The 18,691-nt window shown below is 44.2% G+C and overlaps 1 protein-coding gene across 1 annotated transcript in view; it reads right to left on the bottom strand.

Moving 5' to 3' along the window:
- Nucleotides 1-3,335: 3,335 nt before the first annotated feature.
- LOC104467466 (phosphatase and actin regulator 1-like) overlaps nucleotides 3,336-18,691 on the bottom strand; it is a 19,251-nt gene continuing 3,895 nt past the window's right edge. Inside the window, exons 2-5 of the mRNA XM_010081252.1 lie at nucleotides 17,563-17,624; nucleotides 8,927-9,067; nucleotides 5,598-5,674; nucleotides 3,336-3,486 (exon numbers count right to left, since the gene is read on the bottom strand). Coding sequence (XP_010079554.1) covers nucleotides 3,471-3,486; nucleotides 5,598-5,674; nucleotides 8,927-9,067; nucleotides 17,563-17,624 — 296 coding nt within the window. The 3' untranslated portion in view covers nucleotides 3,336-3,470. The remainder of the gene's footprint in view (nucleotides 3,487-5,597; nucleotides 5,675-8,926; nucleotides 9,068-17,562; nucleotides 17,625-18,691) is intronic.

Genomic DNA, 18,691 nt, shown 5'->3' with positions numbered 1-18,691 from the left:
TTCCACTTCATTTTTCCACAGGCTGTAGAACAGATGGCACAATAGTTGCACATTTTAAGTATGAATAACCCAATCAGGAATCAGTAGATTATAACCAAAATGTTTTTCTTCCTTGACTCTAGAATATTATCTCCATTATCAGCCAGGGAGACGGATGATTGGAATAGCCGTTTTTGTTCTGCGTTGATTTTTCCATTCTCTAAACCTGATGTAATTTCTGTATTACTACTATTAATTTCCCCCTAATATGAATGAGGATGACTGCTGTTAACTGTGGTGTTAACCAAGTCTTTGCAGAAATGTTATATCATCTTTATGTCCTACCCATAATCCAGGTTGAAGGGGGAGAAATCACGACTGTGTTGTTATTTTTTTTCACCCCCAACAGAAACACAACTACTTTACAGCAGTAGAGATGGCTTTCACAGATGAGAAGAAAACAGATTTTTTAAAAAAGGACGAGCTGGTCCCCAGTCAGCTTGCAACTTCCCATGGATGCCAGAGGTGGGTGCGCAAACTGAGGACGCACTGCAGTGTTCAGGCACTGAAAGGCTGTTGAAGAATGCCTCACCAAAGGGTACATTTGCAAAAAACCCAGACCTGCTGAAGCTAAAACCAGATGAAGTGCCAGTTCTGTGATGCTTACTACAGTGCCGAACACTTTATATGGCTTCGTTCTCCTCCTCCTCCTCCCTTTTTAAGTAATAAGCTCTACTTGTAATTTGGGAGAAATAGGGCAGTTCTTCCACTGTGTCCTGGTGTCTGCTCAACCAGGAGCTAACATCATTAAAAAAAAAAAGAAAAAACAAAAAAAAGCATTGTCACATGTAACTGCCGTGGGCACAGCCTGAATCCTGAGGCAGGCAGGGCATGAGAACTTGCTGAGCGGTCAGCAGGGACCTTGGGCCTGTCTAGATGAAGGCAGGGCCCTGGGGAACGTGTGGCTGTCACCCAGGATGTGGCTGTTATGTTCCTCACCCAGTGCCCAAGGGTTTATTTAGGCTACCAGACTGGCAGGCGTGGGCACTGCTGGGGTCCATGCCCACGAGGGACGGTGGCAGTACCCAGAGTGATGTTGCCCAATATGTGTGTAGTTAAAAGACGAGAGTTTTGTTTTCCCTTTTTAAAGCTGTGATGCAGTCTTGTTACGCATGCATGTGTATGGGAATGAATTTAAAAACATGAACCCCAGCTTTTCATAAAAATAACCCCTAAGCCATGTATTCCTGGCTAGCACGTAAGTGCTCTTTGTGCGCTGAGCTGATAACATTGCACAGTAACAGCTGCCACTACTGATGAACTTGTCTCTAAAGAAACTGGGAGCTGGTGATACAGGGAAAACTCTGTGTGTCTCTTTGGAAATCATTACCTGGTCTGGGAAGCACCTTGCATCAGAGGCATGCTGCCTCAAAATGAGGCACCAGAAACCAGCTGGTTTTTACTTTCCTTTGTTGCATCTTCCATCCTACAACAGCCAGTTCTTTTTTTAACAGCTAATAATCTCGAGCGTTGCAAGGATGGCCACGGATGAGAATGAAACGCTTTCGCTTGTCTCTGATGGAGAGCAAACCTGTGAGGTATTGAGTACCACCGCTAAGTGTGAAGGGAGTGTGTTTGGCAGGCTGGGTGCTAGAACAACCCCATGCTCCTTTTGCTTTGCTCCCGTGACCAGAGGAATGGGATGGATGCCCAAGACGAGGCAGGCGTGTTGGCACTGTGTGTTGGCCCATCGTCAGTAAAGGGCAATGTTGGCATGGCATTGGGGGGCATAGAGAGGGAGCACAGAAGAGGATAGATACATGAAAGACAGTGAGAAAGGAAAAAAATAAAATAATAACAGAAGTAGCAACACTGTAGTAAAAAACTTTGGCCTCTCTTCAAACTGTCAAAGAAAAAAGGTGTCCTTTTCAGGACATTTTACAGTAATGTTGCTACAGTGCTTTGGGCCAGTAGCCCAAAACAGGGTGTAATTGTTTCTTGTTAGAGCTGGAAAGAAATCCTAGACAATGTTTGCCCCAGCTTCCTGGCATTATACTAATTAAGGACTTGATTCTGGGAGGTGCTGGCCAAGGTTCAGAAAAGCACTTACATGTGTTCAGCTTCAAATAAGCTTGTCAGACATGTTCTTGAATGCAGTGAGGCTGTTTGCATGCTTACTTAGTGTTAAGCACACACGTAAGTTGGCAGGTAAACCAGGCCCAGAGCGACCAGCTCTCTGAGCTCTACTTGGTCAATTTGTCTGTTAAACCACTATAATAAAAATAAATTAAAACCAAACCAGAACATCCCTGGATTGCTGTCCTTACGCCTCAGCTGTAGGTACCAGTGACAAGTCTTGCCATCCATACCACTGCAACAGATTCTTTTTTTTTTTTTTTTTTTTTTTTTTGGGGGGGGGGGAAAAGTTTTTCCCCCCCAACCCCCGCAACAGAATTTTTTTTTTTTTTTTTTTTTTTTTTTTAGGCCAGGTGGCACAACTGGTCAATGCTTTTCTCAGTATCAGTTTAGGCTCAGTTCTTGAAAAGCCTGATACACAGAGGATAGATATCCCTCATCAAACCAACCCCCAGTTCCTCCTGTTGTGTGTCCCTCTGCAGTGCCGGTGGGAATTCCAGCCTTTCTTGCTGCTGGGCACGCGTCGGCTCTCACACAATCACGAGGCTTGGGTGTAAAAAATGATCTACAAGCTGAGTGAATGCCATGCAGTGACCATGAAGAGATGGGTTTTGCTTGTCCTCAACATTCTTGTCGTTAAGTGCTGATGGGTTCACAACTGGGTTTACAAAATTATACTTGAAAGAAAAATAAACAGTTGCTAGAACTGAACCAGCCTTTTTCTGCTTGGGAGCCGAACAATGCCTATTGACTGGCCATAAACTTCTCCAGGAAAAGCAGTGCCTTTCTAATCCGATGATATTCACAGATGGGCTGGCCCGTAGAGGAGTTTCGCTCCTTCACCATCCTCATAAGGTGCTCGCAGCCTGAAAGGAGTGCTTTGTGTAAGTGCTTTAGTGCCACAGATGCTGGTCTTTTGGAGACTTCATCCAGGCCAGTGATTCCCTGAACACCATCTTAGGTCTCTCTGGAGTTGACAACAGAGGCTTGTCAGGATGAAGGGTGCTTGAAGACGAAATGGATGCACCACCAGCTGGGCTTGAACACGTATGGCAAATCCACATGCCGGGAAAGTCTTATACATAGATGCCAAGTGTTGGCACAATTCCCACCAGGGGTATTTTCTGTTATTGAAGCTTGAACCAGCAGGTCCAATGATGCTGCAGTACCCATCACATGTAAATACAATTTTCCTCTTCTTTTAATATTTATTTTTCTACTCTTTTTTTTTTTAAAAAAAAAGGCAGTTCGGAAGATTTACATTGTACGTAACAGGGAAGTGAATAATACCAGCACTTATGGTTCCTTTTAGTTATGTTTTGAAGATGGCATAGTAGTCAGGTAGAATTGAACTGCTACGGTCTATGAAACCTAAAACCCAAGGAGAGGAGAAGAGAAATAGTAAGATAGTATCCTCATATGCATATTGGACATAAAAAATTGGAGCACTAATTGCTGCAGTGACACAATTAGGCATCTCGATTTTTGCAGCAGTGATGTCAGCCATGCTGGCAGTGGGGACCCAGAATAGCCACACTTCCTTGGCCCTCGCCAGACTCCCAGTTCATAGGCATTAGCAGGTTGCACCAAAATCTACCAAAGACACTAATACACTTGGAGTCCATTCTGTCATATCCCTGGAGTAAGTTATTTCAGATCAGCTAGTCCTCTTTCAGACCACACCATGCCTGATGCCACAAAAATTGTCCAGTTTAGACAAACCTCATGCTCTTCATCCAGAAAGATTTACACACAGTTCCAAGTATGATTATTCCTTAATCTCTGAGGCTAAAGACACAAGTAGAACTCAAATGGCCACTCTTTATGCAAGTACACCCTGGGTCAGGAGACCTGGGTTTGTCAGCTCTGCAAAGGCATTTTTTTTTTTAAGCTTTGATTTTTCACTCTATCATCATGAATTAATTAATGTGTCCTGCTAGTAAAGCTAGCATTCTTTGCTCAGCTCATGCCACTGCTTAATGACATGAATAGCTCATTACCTTACTAATGATTTTATAATGGTGATTTATCTAAAGTTTGTTTAAGGGAATTACTCTGTTTCAGCATGCTTCCTTCAAGTGCATATTTCCAGAAGGCACTTGTCAAACCAGCAAGTCCTGCTCAACTTCAGACAAACCCTTATTCCAAGGTCTAATCTATTAGCTATACCTCTGAGTATGCCTGGCCCAGACTTAGTGAGTCACAGCCACTCAGTGGCTTTCAAAAACAGTCACCTCAGAGGGTCACTGCCCACCCCAACACTGGAAAAGAAGCAAAATACTGCCCAGAAACCTGCGAAAGCCAGCTGGAGAGGCTTCTGGAAAATGAAATCAGTCTCTGTGTTTGTGGGATGTTAAAGGCCTCATGGAAATGAACGGAGCTCTCAATGGAGCTCAACTCCTTGCACCAACACCCCCGTTAAAACAGCCTCATCCCTTCTAAATTTGTCACTGCTCTCCTGGAGGAGTGAGCCAAATATCCCCCAAAGGTTCAGTCACCAGGGTCAACAGATCTAGGCCAACCGCAGACCCTAAAGCTTCTTCCAGACCTCGTGGCTCAAAGGCAGCTGGCTCATCTCTAACAGCACACCGTGATTACAAACCCCGGTGTAACCATCCTAGCACATGCTAGGAAGTAGAAGGGAGATCACTTCTGCAAGGGAATATATGCATAATACATGTGGTGAATATTAGTATAATTATTAATTTATACACATTAAAATTATCTAATACAAAATTAATTTTGCTTTAAGCTTTTCTGTACTTTTTTCTTAAAAGCATTAACTGCATTTTTTATGAGCACCTCGCTCACGAACGTATTAATACAAGGGCAGCTCCAGTTTTACACCAGATCTCGCTCTCACTTGTCTTCAATACCTGAAAACATGCGTCTTTAACATCTAACAATGAGTGGGGTCAGTGCTGATTGGCAAAGGCCTGACTTCAGTGGAAATGCCCGGAGTTCAGCTCATCTCAGCATCAAAGCGTCAAAGTCTTAAAAACAGTCCCACTCTTTGAACGCCAGTCTTGCCAGTTCCCCAGTACATGGCCTATGGCAGGCCCTGGAGATCCGCGCATGGCATGGGCGGAGCGTGGAACAGCCGTGTGCTCAGCGGGATTGGATTTGCGCTCACTCATTCCTTCCATACATACTGGCTCTATAGGAGTTCCCTGTCCTCCTTCAGATACCAACACTATTTACTTTTGATATCAGAACAGACATAAAGCTAGAGCATGATGATTTAAAAAATAAAATAAAAGGAGATTACACTTCATCAAACAGATGACACGTGCCTGCAAACCACCATGTAATGAGGCAGCATCAGTTTGTCTGTGCGAGTTTCTTTTACAGCCTGTAATTCTAAATGTGGTCCAGACCTTATGGTGTGTTCAGTGGGTGCTGGAAAAACAGCTGCTGGGTTGTTTTTTTTTAAAAAACAATAGTATTCATCAATAGTCTTAAAAAAATTCATCTCAGCTTACCTTGTTAGATGCCTGCTTAATTCATGAACTTCCATTTCAGTGCTTTTAAATTCATTAAGCTCTTTTCGAATTGCTGCCTGCAAAGGACAAATAAACTCATAAATGTATAAGTGAGAGAAATCAAAATGAATGCACTTTGTTCTCACAACAGTACATTAAAACTGAAGCAGATAGATAACATTATCAGAGAGAGAAAGAAAAACATAAAAAAGACTAAAATGTGAAAAGGAAAAGAGATAAACACGTTCTAAATCACATAAAGGGAACAGATAAATGCTTCGTTGGAATGGCTCAATTTGAAAACGTATCGTAGACAATGCAGACACAGAACCCAATTCTGGCTTATTATGTAAACACTTTCATGTACAAAATGCAAATTAGCATAAGCATGAGAAAAAAAAAAGTGCACCAGAGTTTCTCAGAGACTGTGACCTGTTTCAGAGCTGGACTGTAAGTAAATTCCACCTGGATCTTGCCAAACTCATATTTGAGATGTCTCCCACCTCTATGCAGTCCTGAATTTTCTCAGGTGAAGTTACCTAAAGGGGCTGAGCTTATTTGGGAAGGAAAGAGGGATGCCCAGCTCCCTGCCCTCCCCTCTGCCTCGGGCTGTGCCCCTCTGCTCTCCTCCCTCCTGACCCAGCTGTGCCATTTGCTGAACCCATTCAACACACTAACCCAGCAGAAAACGAGCCACAGGTGGTTGTATTCAGCACCAGCAGGAGACCCAGTTACCTACCACCTCTGTGGTTTGTCTGTGAGGGAAAAGAAAGCCAGGGGTGATGGCAGGAAGAGAAATATTGAAGAATTAAAAAAACCAAAAAAGATGGAGTGACTTGGAGGGACTCAGCTTCGTGGCGGAGAAGGCATTTGGCAGAATGGGCTCAAGTTCCAAACCCAAAGTCACGAGTTCTGCTAGTCCTGTGGTACCTGCAGCTCACAAGTGGGTTTTACTGGGAGTGTACGGAGAGGACGTGCTGCTCCATTCAGTGGTACTCATTGTCACTAATTTTTCTTGATGAAGGAAATGTAAATTAGTATGAACAGCATGAGCCCGAAACAGGGCTTTTGCAACAGCCACCACCTACCTTTGCCTTGACAAGCCCTAAGCGATAGATTTTGTGGGTGTGATCTACAGAAAAGGCCCCTTGTGCTCTTTCTGCACAGCTTTCGGGTTTTTTTTATTAAGCTTAGAAATGTCTGTCAGGCTCTGCCTCCATCTATCAGCACAGAGCGATGGCTGTGGAGCGGCTCAGGGGCCCACCTTCAGCAGCCCAATTTACTGCTTAAGCGACTGTGAAGGAGGCCAGGTGAGCTGCTGCCTCCCACAAGATCCAAAACCTATTCCCCCCGCATCCCTCATCTGCTGGATAGAGTCAGAAGTGCCCTTTTCATTCCTCTACCAGTCACACCTGATAAAGATGAAGTCAGACTGAAGGCAGTTCCCCACATCCAGCACACACAGAGCAAGATTTACTGACAAACAGAGAAGTCATTACTAAAATCTATTTTTGCATTAAATCTAGCCTGTGCTGACCAACAAAGACAATTATTGAATGAAAGTTCTGGAAGAAAATAATCTTTTATAGGATGTTGCAGCTTTGTCAGGCATTTTAGACTTGCTTCCAATTTGTCTGGCTATTTTTTTTCCAACAGTGGACACAGTGGTGGGGAAAAAAAAAAATCATCTCAATAGCAGAAATCAGAAAACTGCCCTTCATGACCCAACCCTCCAAAATAATGTATCTGCTTCCTTATGCCATAAGACTCATTAATATTAGAATGGCAAACATTTCTTCTGCTTTGCTGAGGAAAGGTTCATTTGGAGAACTTAAGCCCTTTTCTCTGAGTATTGACTTTGCACGTGCATTATAAAAAAGAAAAAGTGACCTCAAAGTACTTGGCCTTCATACCGAATTCTTTAGCAGGCTACAGTTAATAGTGGTATTTAATACTTGTTCTTTCCACAGACACAGGATGAGGAAGGAACTGCCTGGACACCAAATCTTCTGCTGTCCCTGCTGAAGTCTCTCCAGGCCTTTCATCCCAGACAGGGATCTCTCAAAGGCTGCAGAGCCAGTTGGAGATTTATTCCCTCCCTCATCTACCAACTGGGAGAATAACACTAAGTCAGCTGACTGTCCAACATGATGAGATAAAATGTGAAAAGCTAACTTTAGCTTGTATTTTTATGGTCTGTGTGGAGTCCAGAGGAAGTTTTTATTTTTTTCAGATCAGTTTATGCTACATTAACTTATCCATATAACTATATTATTTATGCTAAACTGAAAAAAGCCCTGTGTCAAGGAAAGAAAAGTGGAGACAAAACTATACACGTCCTTTGGTTTAATTATACAACTATAACTAGCTGCCCTTTCCTCTGTGAATAAAACCAGGAGGACCATAAATTAGTGGTGTGGCCAGGAATCCTCCTGTCTCTAAACACTGGACATCATGGTCTCCATCACCGCATGAGTCCCACAGCAAAATAGTCAGGGCTTGACTTCAGGTACCTGAAAGTCTTTTATAATTACATGGGCATCACAGAGTGACTGTAAGCATGGGAATCACTGATCAGCCTCATAGTCCTCTTTTCTTATAGCAGCCATAAAATGTTTAAATCGTCCTGAGGCACCACTAAGACCCTCAGGATGTGACTGATAGAATCTGCCAGCAATTTAACCCCTCTGCCACCAGTGCTGACACCAGCGACACCACTTAGTGAAGGTCCCACCGATGCTCAGAGGATAGCACTGTTAATACCAAACGTGCAGCTTTCCCTCATCTGCAGTTTACTGCTTAAAATGCTCCGTGGCAGAAATCCTGAACAAAGGCCCCTGTTGTAACATACTAGAGAGAAGTTACCTGGCTTTGGTGGGACAGAGATGCCTTTGCCGATTTGACGTGCTGGCATTTTTCCACCCTTTTCCATCCTGGCACAGCAACTCTGGAGGTGCTGCTGTCACACTGCTCTACCAGGTCTTGCGGGAGCTCTCAGCTGGCACCGTTACGTAGCAAGACCAAAACCAATAAACAAATAACAAGGCTGCCATCAAGACCTTTCCTTAAAGGGCTTGATATTCTCTCCTCTCTGTTTAAATGGTGTAATGCTGCTAGGCTTGCTCCTGTTTCCCCACGTATAAGAGCCTTCTTGGAAAGATTTATGACTCAACCAACAAACCTTTTCAATGGGAAGAAACCACAGGTGTGTTGAGAAGGGACGACAGGTGGAGGTTTATTCCTCGATGGCTGTGGGACCTGAGGGATACTGTTTGCCATGACATGCTCTCCTGTTCTGATCATGGCTCTCCCAAAGTTGCTCTACTTACTTTGTCAGCGGCTGTGAGTCGCGTCCAGGGTTTGTCTGCCCTCCTGTCGTAGTCTTGCGCGTCTGCTACTTCCACATAGTCGCTGAAGCGGATGAGGATCTTCCTCTCACGGAGCTCCTCTACCGTGGGCCTTTGACTCAGCTGCAGGTTTGAGGAAAGAGGGGAAAAAAGACATCAGAACTTCACTTTTCCCCTGCAGAGTGCTGCTTGGGGATTTATTTTACTACAACCATCGTTATGATAATAAAGAGTGTTCAGACATTCCCAGCACCGCTGTTTTTACTGGCCTTTCACAAAATTGCTACTTGGGAGATACCCTGCTGTTACAGCACCTTGAGTATCATCCCACCTTGCTGCCAGAGCAGCCCACTGCTTGGGGAGCAGCTGTGGCTGGAGACCCCAACCCCTGGCTGAGGTTGGTCAGCCCGAGCAGAAATGAGATTTAGTGCAAGAAAGTCTCCCAGTGCACTGCTGACGTCTCAGGGAGAGACAAAGACCACAACACAGAAGAGTCAGGCAAAGGCAGTGAGCGACTCCTGCCCTGAATTATGTGCAAAAGTTGACAAATGACTTTCCTTACCATTCTGATACTCTGCAGACTTGTCCTTACCTCCAAAAAAGGCAGGCAGGATGATGACTAGTGCTCATTGAACTTTTCATTGGACCCTGCAGCTTAAATTTTGTGTCACAGCGTATTTGCCTTTTAAAAGTTTTACACTGCATACTACAAACCAAGAAAAAAACTTGCAAGGGTGGGTTGTATCATGTCGAGAAAGCATCTTCATTGTTCCAAAGCTTTTCTTTCAAATTCCACAGCAGAATAGGCAGCCACAGTCAAAAGTCTCCTCTCAAATTAGAAACAGTAGTGTGCTGGTAGTCCCTGTATCATAGAGCCAGTTACACCGTTAGGGACAGGAACTGGCCGTCAGGGATCAATTCTCCTTGGATGCACAGTGTGCTGGTTAATGCCAAAAGCAATTACACAAGTGTTTCTGAAGAAGGTGCTACACATGTGTGTGCATGTGGCTGTGTACATTAGCAGTAAAAATTTCACAATTAGAGTGAAACATTTGTAATCGTATACATCAGGAAAAATAATATCCTGCTAGCAACTGGCTCGATGGTGTATCATGCTATTCCCCCTCACAGGTGTGCTTTGCAGTACCTCACCCTTGTCAATAGTGAAAGGTCCACGTATTTCATAAAGCGCTTGAGACTCTGTTCTGCAAAGGTATTTAGGCTCCTGGATCCTGACCTGCAATTCCACCTTGTTCCCAAAAGAAGTATCTCAGTTCTCTGCCCTTCATCTGAGTTAAGATTCAAAACAGCCAGGACACTAAGTGGAGGGTGAAAACTTTGTGAGATGAAAAGAAAGAGCAGCACATACTCGAAATCCCACCTCCAGCATTTGGGTGCTGATGCAAGAGAGCTCCACAGCCTGATCCTGCCTCTGGATTTAAATCCCTGCGTGCTTGTTCTTGGCACGGATGGTTGCCTCTCTCTTATCTCTTTAGAAAAGGTGGGTACTACGGAAGGTGCCAGCGGGGCTGCTCTCCTTACACAGATAGCCCAGAGCATGCACTCGTGACCTGGGTTCAAACACCCCATGCAGAGAGCCTGCAGAGCTGCACTGATGCTCTGCCTGTGAAACACTCGGGGACCGGACTCACATCTTACCCCTCCTGGCTGCACCCCAGCCATTGGGTGCACACTGAAGGCAGAGAAAACTCGGAAAGAAAGGGTAACCAGGAGCACAGATCTACACTGCCACGTAATGCCCTTGCCTAGGACAGCTGGCATCAGTCACACTGCAGCTTGGCAGTTCGTGTGTTGTCTCTGCAGCCATTGCAGAGTAAATGACAACATTTAATAGGAGAAAAACTCCTTGCTGGTTTGAAAAAGAGTAACTCTGAAACCTCTGAATATTGCAAAGATCTTAAAACTAGACATTTTTCTAACACCCACCTTCTTCTACGGGAGGCATGAAGTTTCCTGTGGTGAGCTTCTCTGCGTGTGTTTGTCACACAACACTCATAAGCTTCCTCTTATTCCTTCCAAGAATTTTCCCAAGAAAAGCCCCACTTTATATATCCATGCTCAGGTCAGCCAAAGAGCATGTATGCAGTGAGGCTAGCAAGAAGAAAGCCTTTCTGAACTCAGACTGCAGGTTTTGGGGACATTTTTTTAAAAACCAAAAGGCACAAGATTTTTTTTTTTTTTTTAGACAACAGGACAAACCTATCTGTGAGCTAGAATACCATGTCACAAAAGCCAAGAGGGCACAATAAAGTAAATCGAAACACTTATAGATTTAAAAATGTTATTTTTCACTCTAGCAGAACAGAATTGTCTCTTCAGCTTGCAGCCCTGATACCTATGCCTAAGTCACCTGTGAGCCAAATACACACTGTGATTAATAGACGGGCTTCTAACAAAAGTGAGCAAACCAAACTGCTGTGCCACGCTTGGAGTATAATCACAGTTACGCTAGGAGTGAGGCTTCTCTCTGTTCTACAACACATCCTGAATGTGATTTCAAGTTTCTAGGTTTTTCTAGCAGCCCTCGTACTAGAGCTGCAGGTTTGTTAGTGCCGATGCATTATTACTCCGGCAGAACAGCAGAATTTTGCTTCCGATTATTTAAAATCTAAGCCCTGACTATGGGAACAGAGAATCTTTACGCTTAAATAATATCATGACTACACCTCAAAATTTCAAAGATAAGGGTGAGACTCCATCTTTACTTGCATCAAGTGCTTCTTTTTTCACAACAGCACAAATTAAGGATGAATCGCCAATATCATCTGTACATTTCTCAGCTTTTATCACTTTAGGATGTAGCCTAGATGTTGTTTCAAATTAGGATGGAATTTTTTAAAACACAGAATGCCTTATTGCATGGAGTATGATGACACCAACAAAATATGAAATCCTGTAAATTAAACTCTGTGTTTCTAAATGGCTACAAGAGAAGCAGGAGCTCCTATAAGCTTTCCAAGCTGGAAGAGGACTTTCACATAATGGCTGGCTCTATTTCACAAGCTTCTGTCAGCTCTAGACATTAGCCAGCCTTCACATTTGTGCTAATCTAAGTGATGAGCAAGTTTGTACCAAGGAGAAGGCAAGTGGCTATGGACAGACTGAACCCTGCTGCTGTGCCAGGCTGGTGTCTGGCTGGTGTCAAGACCAAAGAGCACCGAGAGCCACAGAGGCAGCCGCTGTTGCCAGTGGCAGAATTCACTTCTGGTATTTATCTCAATGCTGCACGGGGTCTTAACCGGCTGTTTTGGCTTCCTTGATGTGCCAGGTGTGGGTTAAAATCAAAGAAATGACAGTAAATGTTAAGGGTCATGTGATGAAATGAGACAAATCTGAGGTAAGTTCTCATGTTCTCAAAAATCGGGTGCATCACCCGCACATTTTACACCACTGACACTCACGGCAACCCTTCGTTTGGGCATGCAGAACGGTACGTGAAAAAAACATCAAGGGCATGATCACATTATGAAACTTTGGTGTCAATGAGCATTTTTCATTCTTAGGTGACACCTGAACAGACTAAAAGCTGCTGCTTCTTTTCCTCTGAAGTCACACCGCTATTACTGTATATTATTTTTAGATGCCCTGCTTTGCTTCAGAAACCTACAACCAGTGCAATTTCAGGTACTTAGCCAGCCCATCAGAGCGGTGGGCAGTGCCTCCATCCCCGCGAGCAGCTGGAGCAAGCAGAGCACAGAGACTGAGCAACCAGCTCAAGGTGACCCAGGAGGCCTGGGGCAGAGCTATGGGCAGAAAAAAGACACTGACTCTCGTGCCAGTGCTCTGGCTGTAAAAGAGAGTCCTGAAATCCACAGCTTTTGCCATCTAGTTCATGTATAGCCATAAATCTACATATCTTTACATATATAAATACACAAACACTAAATATATTCAGTACATTAAACCAAAGTGCCAATCTGATCATACTAAATGAAAAGAGAGGGACAGCCACGCTGAGTGGTTTTCCAAGCAATTAATTAAAATTGAAGGGTTACCAAACTGCCTGGCCTCTCTCTCTCATGCCATTGCAGAGATTTCTTGTGAGCTGCTAAGTCTGAGGGTCCCTCAGGATGCCTGGGCTTCACCCTTAACTCTTACATAGCTGGGAAAATACCTTTGCTAACAGACTCTGAGCAGCTCCACTGCAGGTGTCAGGTCAGTGTCTGTTCACGATAAGGGCACAGCTCACCTGAGATCTCACCTTGGAGTTTATTTTTATGACCTGTGAGCTGCGGTCTCTTGGGTCAAAATTTCTTAATGCTACAGAATCCTTCTTGGGCAACACCTGATAACGAGCTCTGCTTCTTCTAACAGGCAAAGAGAAGAGGGCACGTTAGAAACGTATGGTAAAAGGACACAGTCAAGGACAAGATGCAATTGCCTGCGCAAGGCGGTGGTGCTCCAAGCGGGGAGAAAGGATCTTACTCACTGAGCTGGACCCATTTTCACTTCTGTTAATGTCAAAGGGATGTGCATGTGTGTGTCTGGACATTTTCTGGGTGGGTCATCTAGTCATATGTTTATCTACCTGTGAAGATTTGTGAGCTGAGGGAGCAGGATAACTTTATGGTAAATGACTTCATTATTTGAGTGTGAACCAGGGCAAAAACCCCTTTTGAAGTAAACGGATTTGTGTTAATGCAAAAGCAGTGTAAATGAGGACAGGACCTTTCACGTCTCGTCACTGGAGGACAAGTTTTCCTCTGAATATTCTGGATCACGGGCAATAAAAATGGGCATGTTTCAAGCTTCAATACTAAGCCAATTTGCAAGGGAAGGTTTAACACAAACCCCTTTGTTCTCGGTGTGGGAAATGAAGCAAACCCAAGCACTGCCACCAGGTAAAGTGGAGGGGGCCGTACTCTTGCCAGTCTGGTCCTGGGATTTAGTCAAATGTGAAATGCTGAGCTTGCTCCACTTCAGCCACAATGAAGCTTGTTGTCTTGTCACTTCAGCGTTGCCTGCTTTGCTACCTCATCAAAATGGTAAGGTTGTTATTTAAGGAAGAGACAAAGGTGAAAAATTACAGATCCTAACTAGCAGTGCACACAACCCCTTCTCTCCTTTGCTCCCCACCTTCGGTAAGACCCAGGAGCAGGATGTGATGAAAAGACCTTTCGCTCTTGACTATAAATGCAGTTCATCCCAATTAGCCGCTACCCTTTTTTCTTCTCTGACCCTTCTCTCCCCCTCGCCTCCCTCTCACCTCTGACAAGTCCCACCTCTCTCAAGAGTTCATTATTTTGAACAGCCCGTGCTGATGCAAGCCAGCTGAGGTCAATTAAAGAAAAGGTTGAACAGAAAGACGTTCCCCAGTGAAGCACCAGTGAACAGAGAGTTTAAGTTGTACCAGGGTAGGAATTTAATAGGAACAAAGATTTCAGATTACTGCGTGGATTTTAAGAAACAGCCACATCTCATCATTTTGGCTGTTGATATTACAGCTGCGAGATTAATTTTAGTTTTGGAGCTAGACCTCTGGGAAAATGTAGCTATTGACAGTGAGGGCCAAGCAGCAGTGAACAGCTCTGGGGAACAGGGGGGCATGATGCTCTTTGAGAGAAGAGAAGGTAGGAAACGAAGAGTTTTACTCCTCCTTGCAAGTGATTTGTAGCGTGTTCTGTTAATCCAGGCTACAACTCTCCCTCTGTAATGGAAGTCCTCAGCAGAGTTCAGGCTTGTGTTAACTGCCTTGGTGCTTGGCCAAGTTCCCCAAGGTTCAGAGACGATAAATTCTTAGCAGTAATTCCTAGGGGCCCAGAATTACCTCCTCGCGGAGGGCACACGCCTGCAACACTTCTCCCAGAGGGCCTCTGCATGTTAATGTTCCTGGAATGGGTCTGTGGGCCAAAAGCAGTGCTCACAGAAACCGCCTCCTAATCCATCTGTGCTTCCGCTCACACAAAGCTGCTCGGCGGCCCCGAGGGGCAGGGAGAAGGAGCTCAGGGAGGCTGGATGTGCAGAACCCATCCACGGGCATCTCAGGTGACAGGCAAATATGCTTCACCTCTCCTTCCGCAGGCAGGAGGGACACCACCTACAGAGACTGCACCAAGCAGCATTTGCCTCCTTTTTGTTCCTTGAATGGCAGCTATTCCCTATTCCCAGTTAGTCTGGAGTTCGATGAGTCTGGAAAGTGCTTAAAGGGGCAGCTCACTATGGGTCACCTGATTTTTGTTATTTTATTTTTTTTTCAGAAATTGCCTGTCCAGATGATGAATTCAACTGGGTATTTATTGCTGACTTTAATAAGGCACCTAGACCTAGCAAGGTAATCTTACTTATTACAGCATGTCATGTTACAACTTATCATCATAATACTGTAACACAGTACTGTCAGCGCTGAAGGAATTTTAAGAACAGCTTTTTAATGGATCAAGTGGGTTGTCCCCTTGGAGTTAGAATGACGCCACAAAAAAAATTAGGGACAGTGGCAGTTTCTAAAGTGCAAGGTCAAAAATCTTTTCAGCGGCTTCTGCAAGACCACCTTCCCTTCTTACTACCAACTACATATGGTTCCCAGGAAGCACCGTGGCAACCTTTCCTTACGTTGAATTTACCCTGTGGGCATGTGGGTGCATTAAGCCTCAGTGCAGACAGAAAGGTCTGCTGGGCAAAAAACACTTGCCGTGCTCAATGAAACTTCTGCTTGATCTGAGGTTTAAAATCCTTTGGTAATAAGGGACTTCAGTACAAATTGACAGAAGGAGCCTGCCACTCTGCTGTAGACACAACGACACATCTGGGACCTGCTCATGAAAGGCAGAGCTGGGGAATAGCAACAATCGTGTCAGGATTCACTAGGTGGTTGGCATTTCGAGTTGTTATCTATCCACCTGCACACTTTATTCACTAATCTGTCGTTAGACCAGGCTTGTGGTTCTTTCTTTAAAATTACAGTGTGTCACTAGAACAATTTACAACCATTTAAAAAGATGATAAAAATCAAACAATGCTGGGTCATGCTGCTACCAGCCTCACAAATGTGAGTGAGAAAAATCTTTACTATGGAACAAGCCAAAAAAGGCTGAAAGGAATGTGACCGGGAATGGGGACATGAACATCAAGGAGCCAACTGCCAGGGACTTGGGCTGATCCTACTCTCAACGTTGATCCTACTTAAAAGTGTAACCAAGACAAGGAAAGATATGTCACAGAAAACTGCTGAGATTTCAGGGAGCAGACACTGCTGTGATGCCACAGCAGCCTGGGTGTTTCAGTTGAGCATCTACCTATGGCCTCTGGCTGCAACAAACAATTCATGGGCTTTATACCTTTCCTACAAAATAGCAGAGGATGGGAACCGTATGGCGATAACACAGGCTGAGTTAGCAAGCCCCCACTTCTTAGGCAGCAGATTGGGTATGGGTAACTTTGCTTTTTATATATTACATCTGTTCATCAAATGAAACAAAATGAAAATGAAAATAAAACGGGTTTTCTAGTCTTTGCCCAGACAGCAAGTCCCACGAAACATCTGCAATACAGTTAGGATCTTTTATTTCAGGCAGTGCTACAAGGGGATGTGTGAACATCCCTGCCATTGTTATCAGGAATTGAAGTGTCTTAAAAATAATATTTGATCTCTCTGGGCTGCATCCTTAGCTCCTGCAGACAACAGCAGTATCACCCCGTTGGTGATGGGGAGCTCTGCTGGTTTACGCAAGCTGAGAATGAGCTGTGAGATTTTTAACCATGAAAGAAAACAATCCAGCTCTTTGAATGTAACCTTTGAAGGTAACCTTTGCATGTATATTTACAGCCCTTTCCTTGTCATTATGTGTACCATGAAAGCTTGAGATCACATAGGTCAAAAAGACTAAGCCACCAAAAACGTACAGGAAAAGATTGGGGGCATTCTCCACCTCTGGAGATAGGAAATATGTCAGTGGTGAAATAAGGTTTATCTGCAGCAACAGGATGGACTGTTGGCTATGTATGTTGGGGCATCTGTAGACATTGACACCAGCTGCGAAACGGAATGTGTGTATCTGAAATGCCTGTTCTTCAGTTTGAAGAATAAATGACTTTCAAATGGGAGGAAAACCAAAACCAAACTACGCTGTTTTGTTCCTCCTTCCCTGCCAATACAAGATTGTTTTCTGCACTATACACCATTTTGCAACTGCTTGTCTCTATTTAGTTTAAATGCCTTGAGTGACAATCTCCCTTTCCAGAAAAAATGTTTATGTCCCAGTTTTATGCTTTTTTTCGGTGGAATTTTCAAATGCAACCAGCATTGTTTTAACTTTGCTCTCTTCGTAATGGCTGCAGAAGCCATTAAATTTAGAGGGAGCAGGGTTAGACCAGTGCTAGGCTCTCTGTCCTTCACTGTTCAAAGCTCCTCTGGTTATGAAGACTAGATCTTCTTTTGTCCTGTTTCAAAACATTACCAGCAATAGCCCACAAGGCAGCTCCCTTCACTGCCTCTGGACTTGCAGCCTCTAACATTGGTGATTCATTTTAAAGTTTTCTTTTAAGACTTGCTTCACACTCTACTTTTGAAAATGGTGTTGAGGAAAAGGAAAAAGGCAAACAAATGTGCAGAAGGGAGAAAGTTACAGTAGTGCCCTAATAGGATCAAAGTTGCTTCTCACCTTACGTGTTAATCTTCTCTTGATCTCCCTTTTTTCCTCCTGCTCCTCTTGCTCATTCCGGGCTGTAAAAGATTTACAAGTATCTCAGGTTGTGGACTCATCAGGCACACACAGTATGCAACAAAATAAGCCTCTCCATCAGCAAATTAATATTTCAGGACCTCTCTGATACACAGCATGTCCCTCTGGGGCTGGTGAACTTCCTTGATCCGCAGCTACTGCACTTCTTCATACACTTCGTAAAACATCTACAGCCACCTTCCTTCTCCTGTGCTGGCACTTCTTCATGTGTGTTGTTTTCTAGAAGGGCCAGGCAGTGAGCCAGCTCTTCAGAAACCCTTACCTCCCTGCCCAGGGGCCTCGTGCCCTCAGGGGGTTCAGCTACATGGTAGGATTCTGCAAGGCTGCAAGGTCAGTGGTTGGAAAAGAAACACATGCATGCTGCTTCTTTTTTTTTCTTTCTTTCTTTCTTTCTTTCTACAGAATAATTTCTCTGCAGCTATTCATTGGAGAGAATGGAGAAAAAAATAACCATAATAGGGGTGCCAGTCAGAATCTGCAACTTGTTGATGGCTGAATTGCCCCTTACTCCAATCACACCCGTGTATAACCGATGAGAGCAAACACAACTCATCAGCTTTTCCAACAAGCACCCTGTGCTGCTGGCGTGATCTCATTTTCACTCAAATAGGACTAGTTCAGGCAGGAATAACTCTCAGCAAGGGAGATCATGGACCTCAAAGGCCAGTTTGGGATAAGTGGCTTGATGTAAATTATCCAGTTTTGAGCTGAATTAAACCCAATAGGGAATCCCATGTTTCAATCCAGGCCATTCTATGATTCTCTCTGCTGATCCTGCGGGAGAAGCGGGCACAGATCACTAACCAACTGGGACAAGACAAAAATAATACAAGGAGGTCCTAACCTAATAGAAGTGCCCACAGTGGAGGAGATGCAACATTTCAAACCAATGCATTCAAAACTGGGGCTTTCCCCACACAGAAATCAGACCTAAGGTTCAGAGACCACAGAAGTCTGCGAGCAGATGAGGAGGGCTAGGCTGGAAGCCAGGTTTCTTCCTGCTCAGGACAGCAGGGCTGATAGATCTATCATAACTGCTCACTGACTT

Source organism: Pterocles gutturalis, unplaced genomic scaffold (genome assembly GCF_000699245.1).
Source record: "Pterocles gutturalis isolate BGI_N339 unplaced genomic scaffold, ASM69924v1 scaffold14634, whole genome shotgun sequence".
NCBI classification, from domain to species: domain Eukaryota; kingdom Metazoa; phylum Chordata; class Aves; order Pterocliformes; family Pteroclidae; genus Pterocles; species Pterocles gutturalis.
The sequence above is the reverse complement of the archived record's forward strand: the minus strand, read 5'-3'. Positions and strand labels throughout refer to the sequence as shown.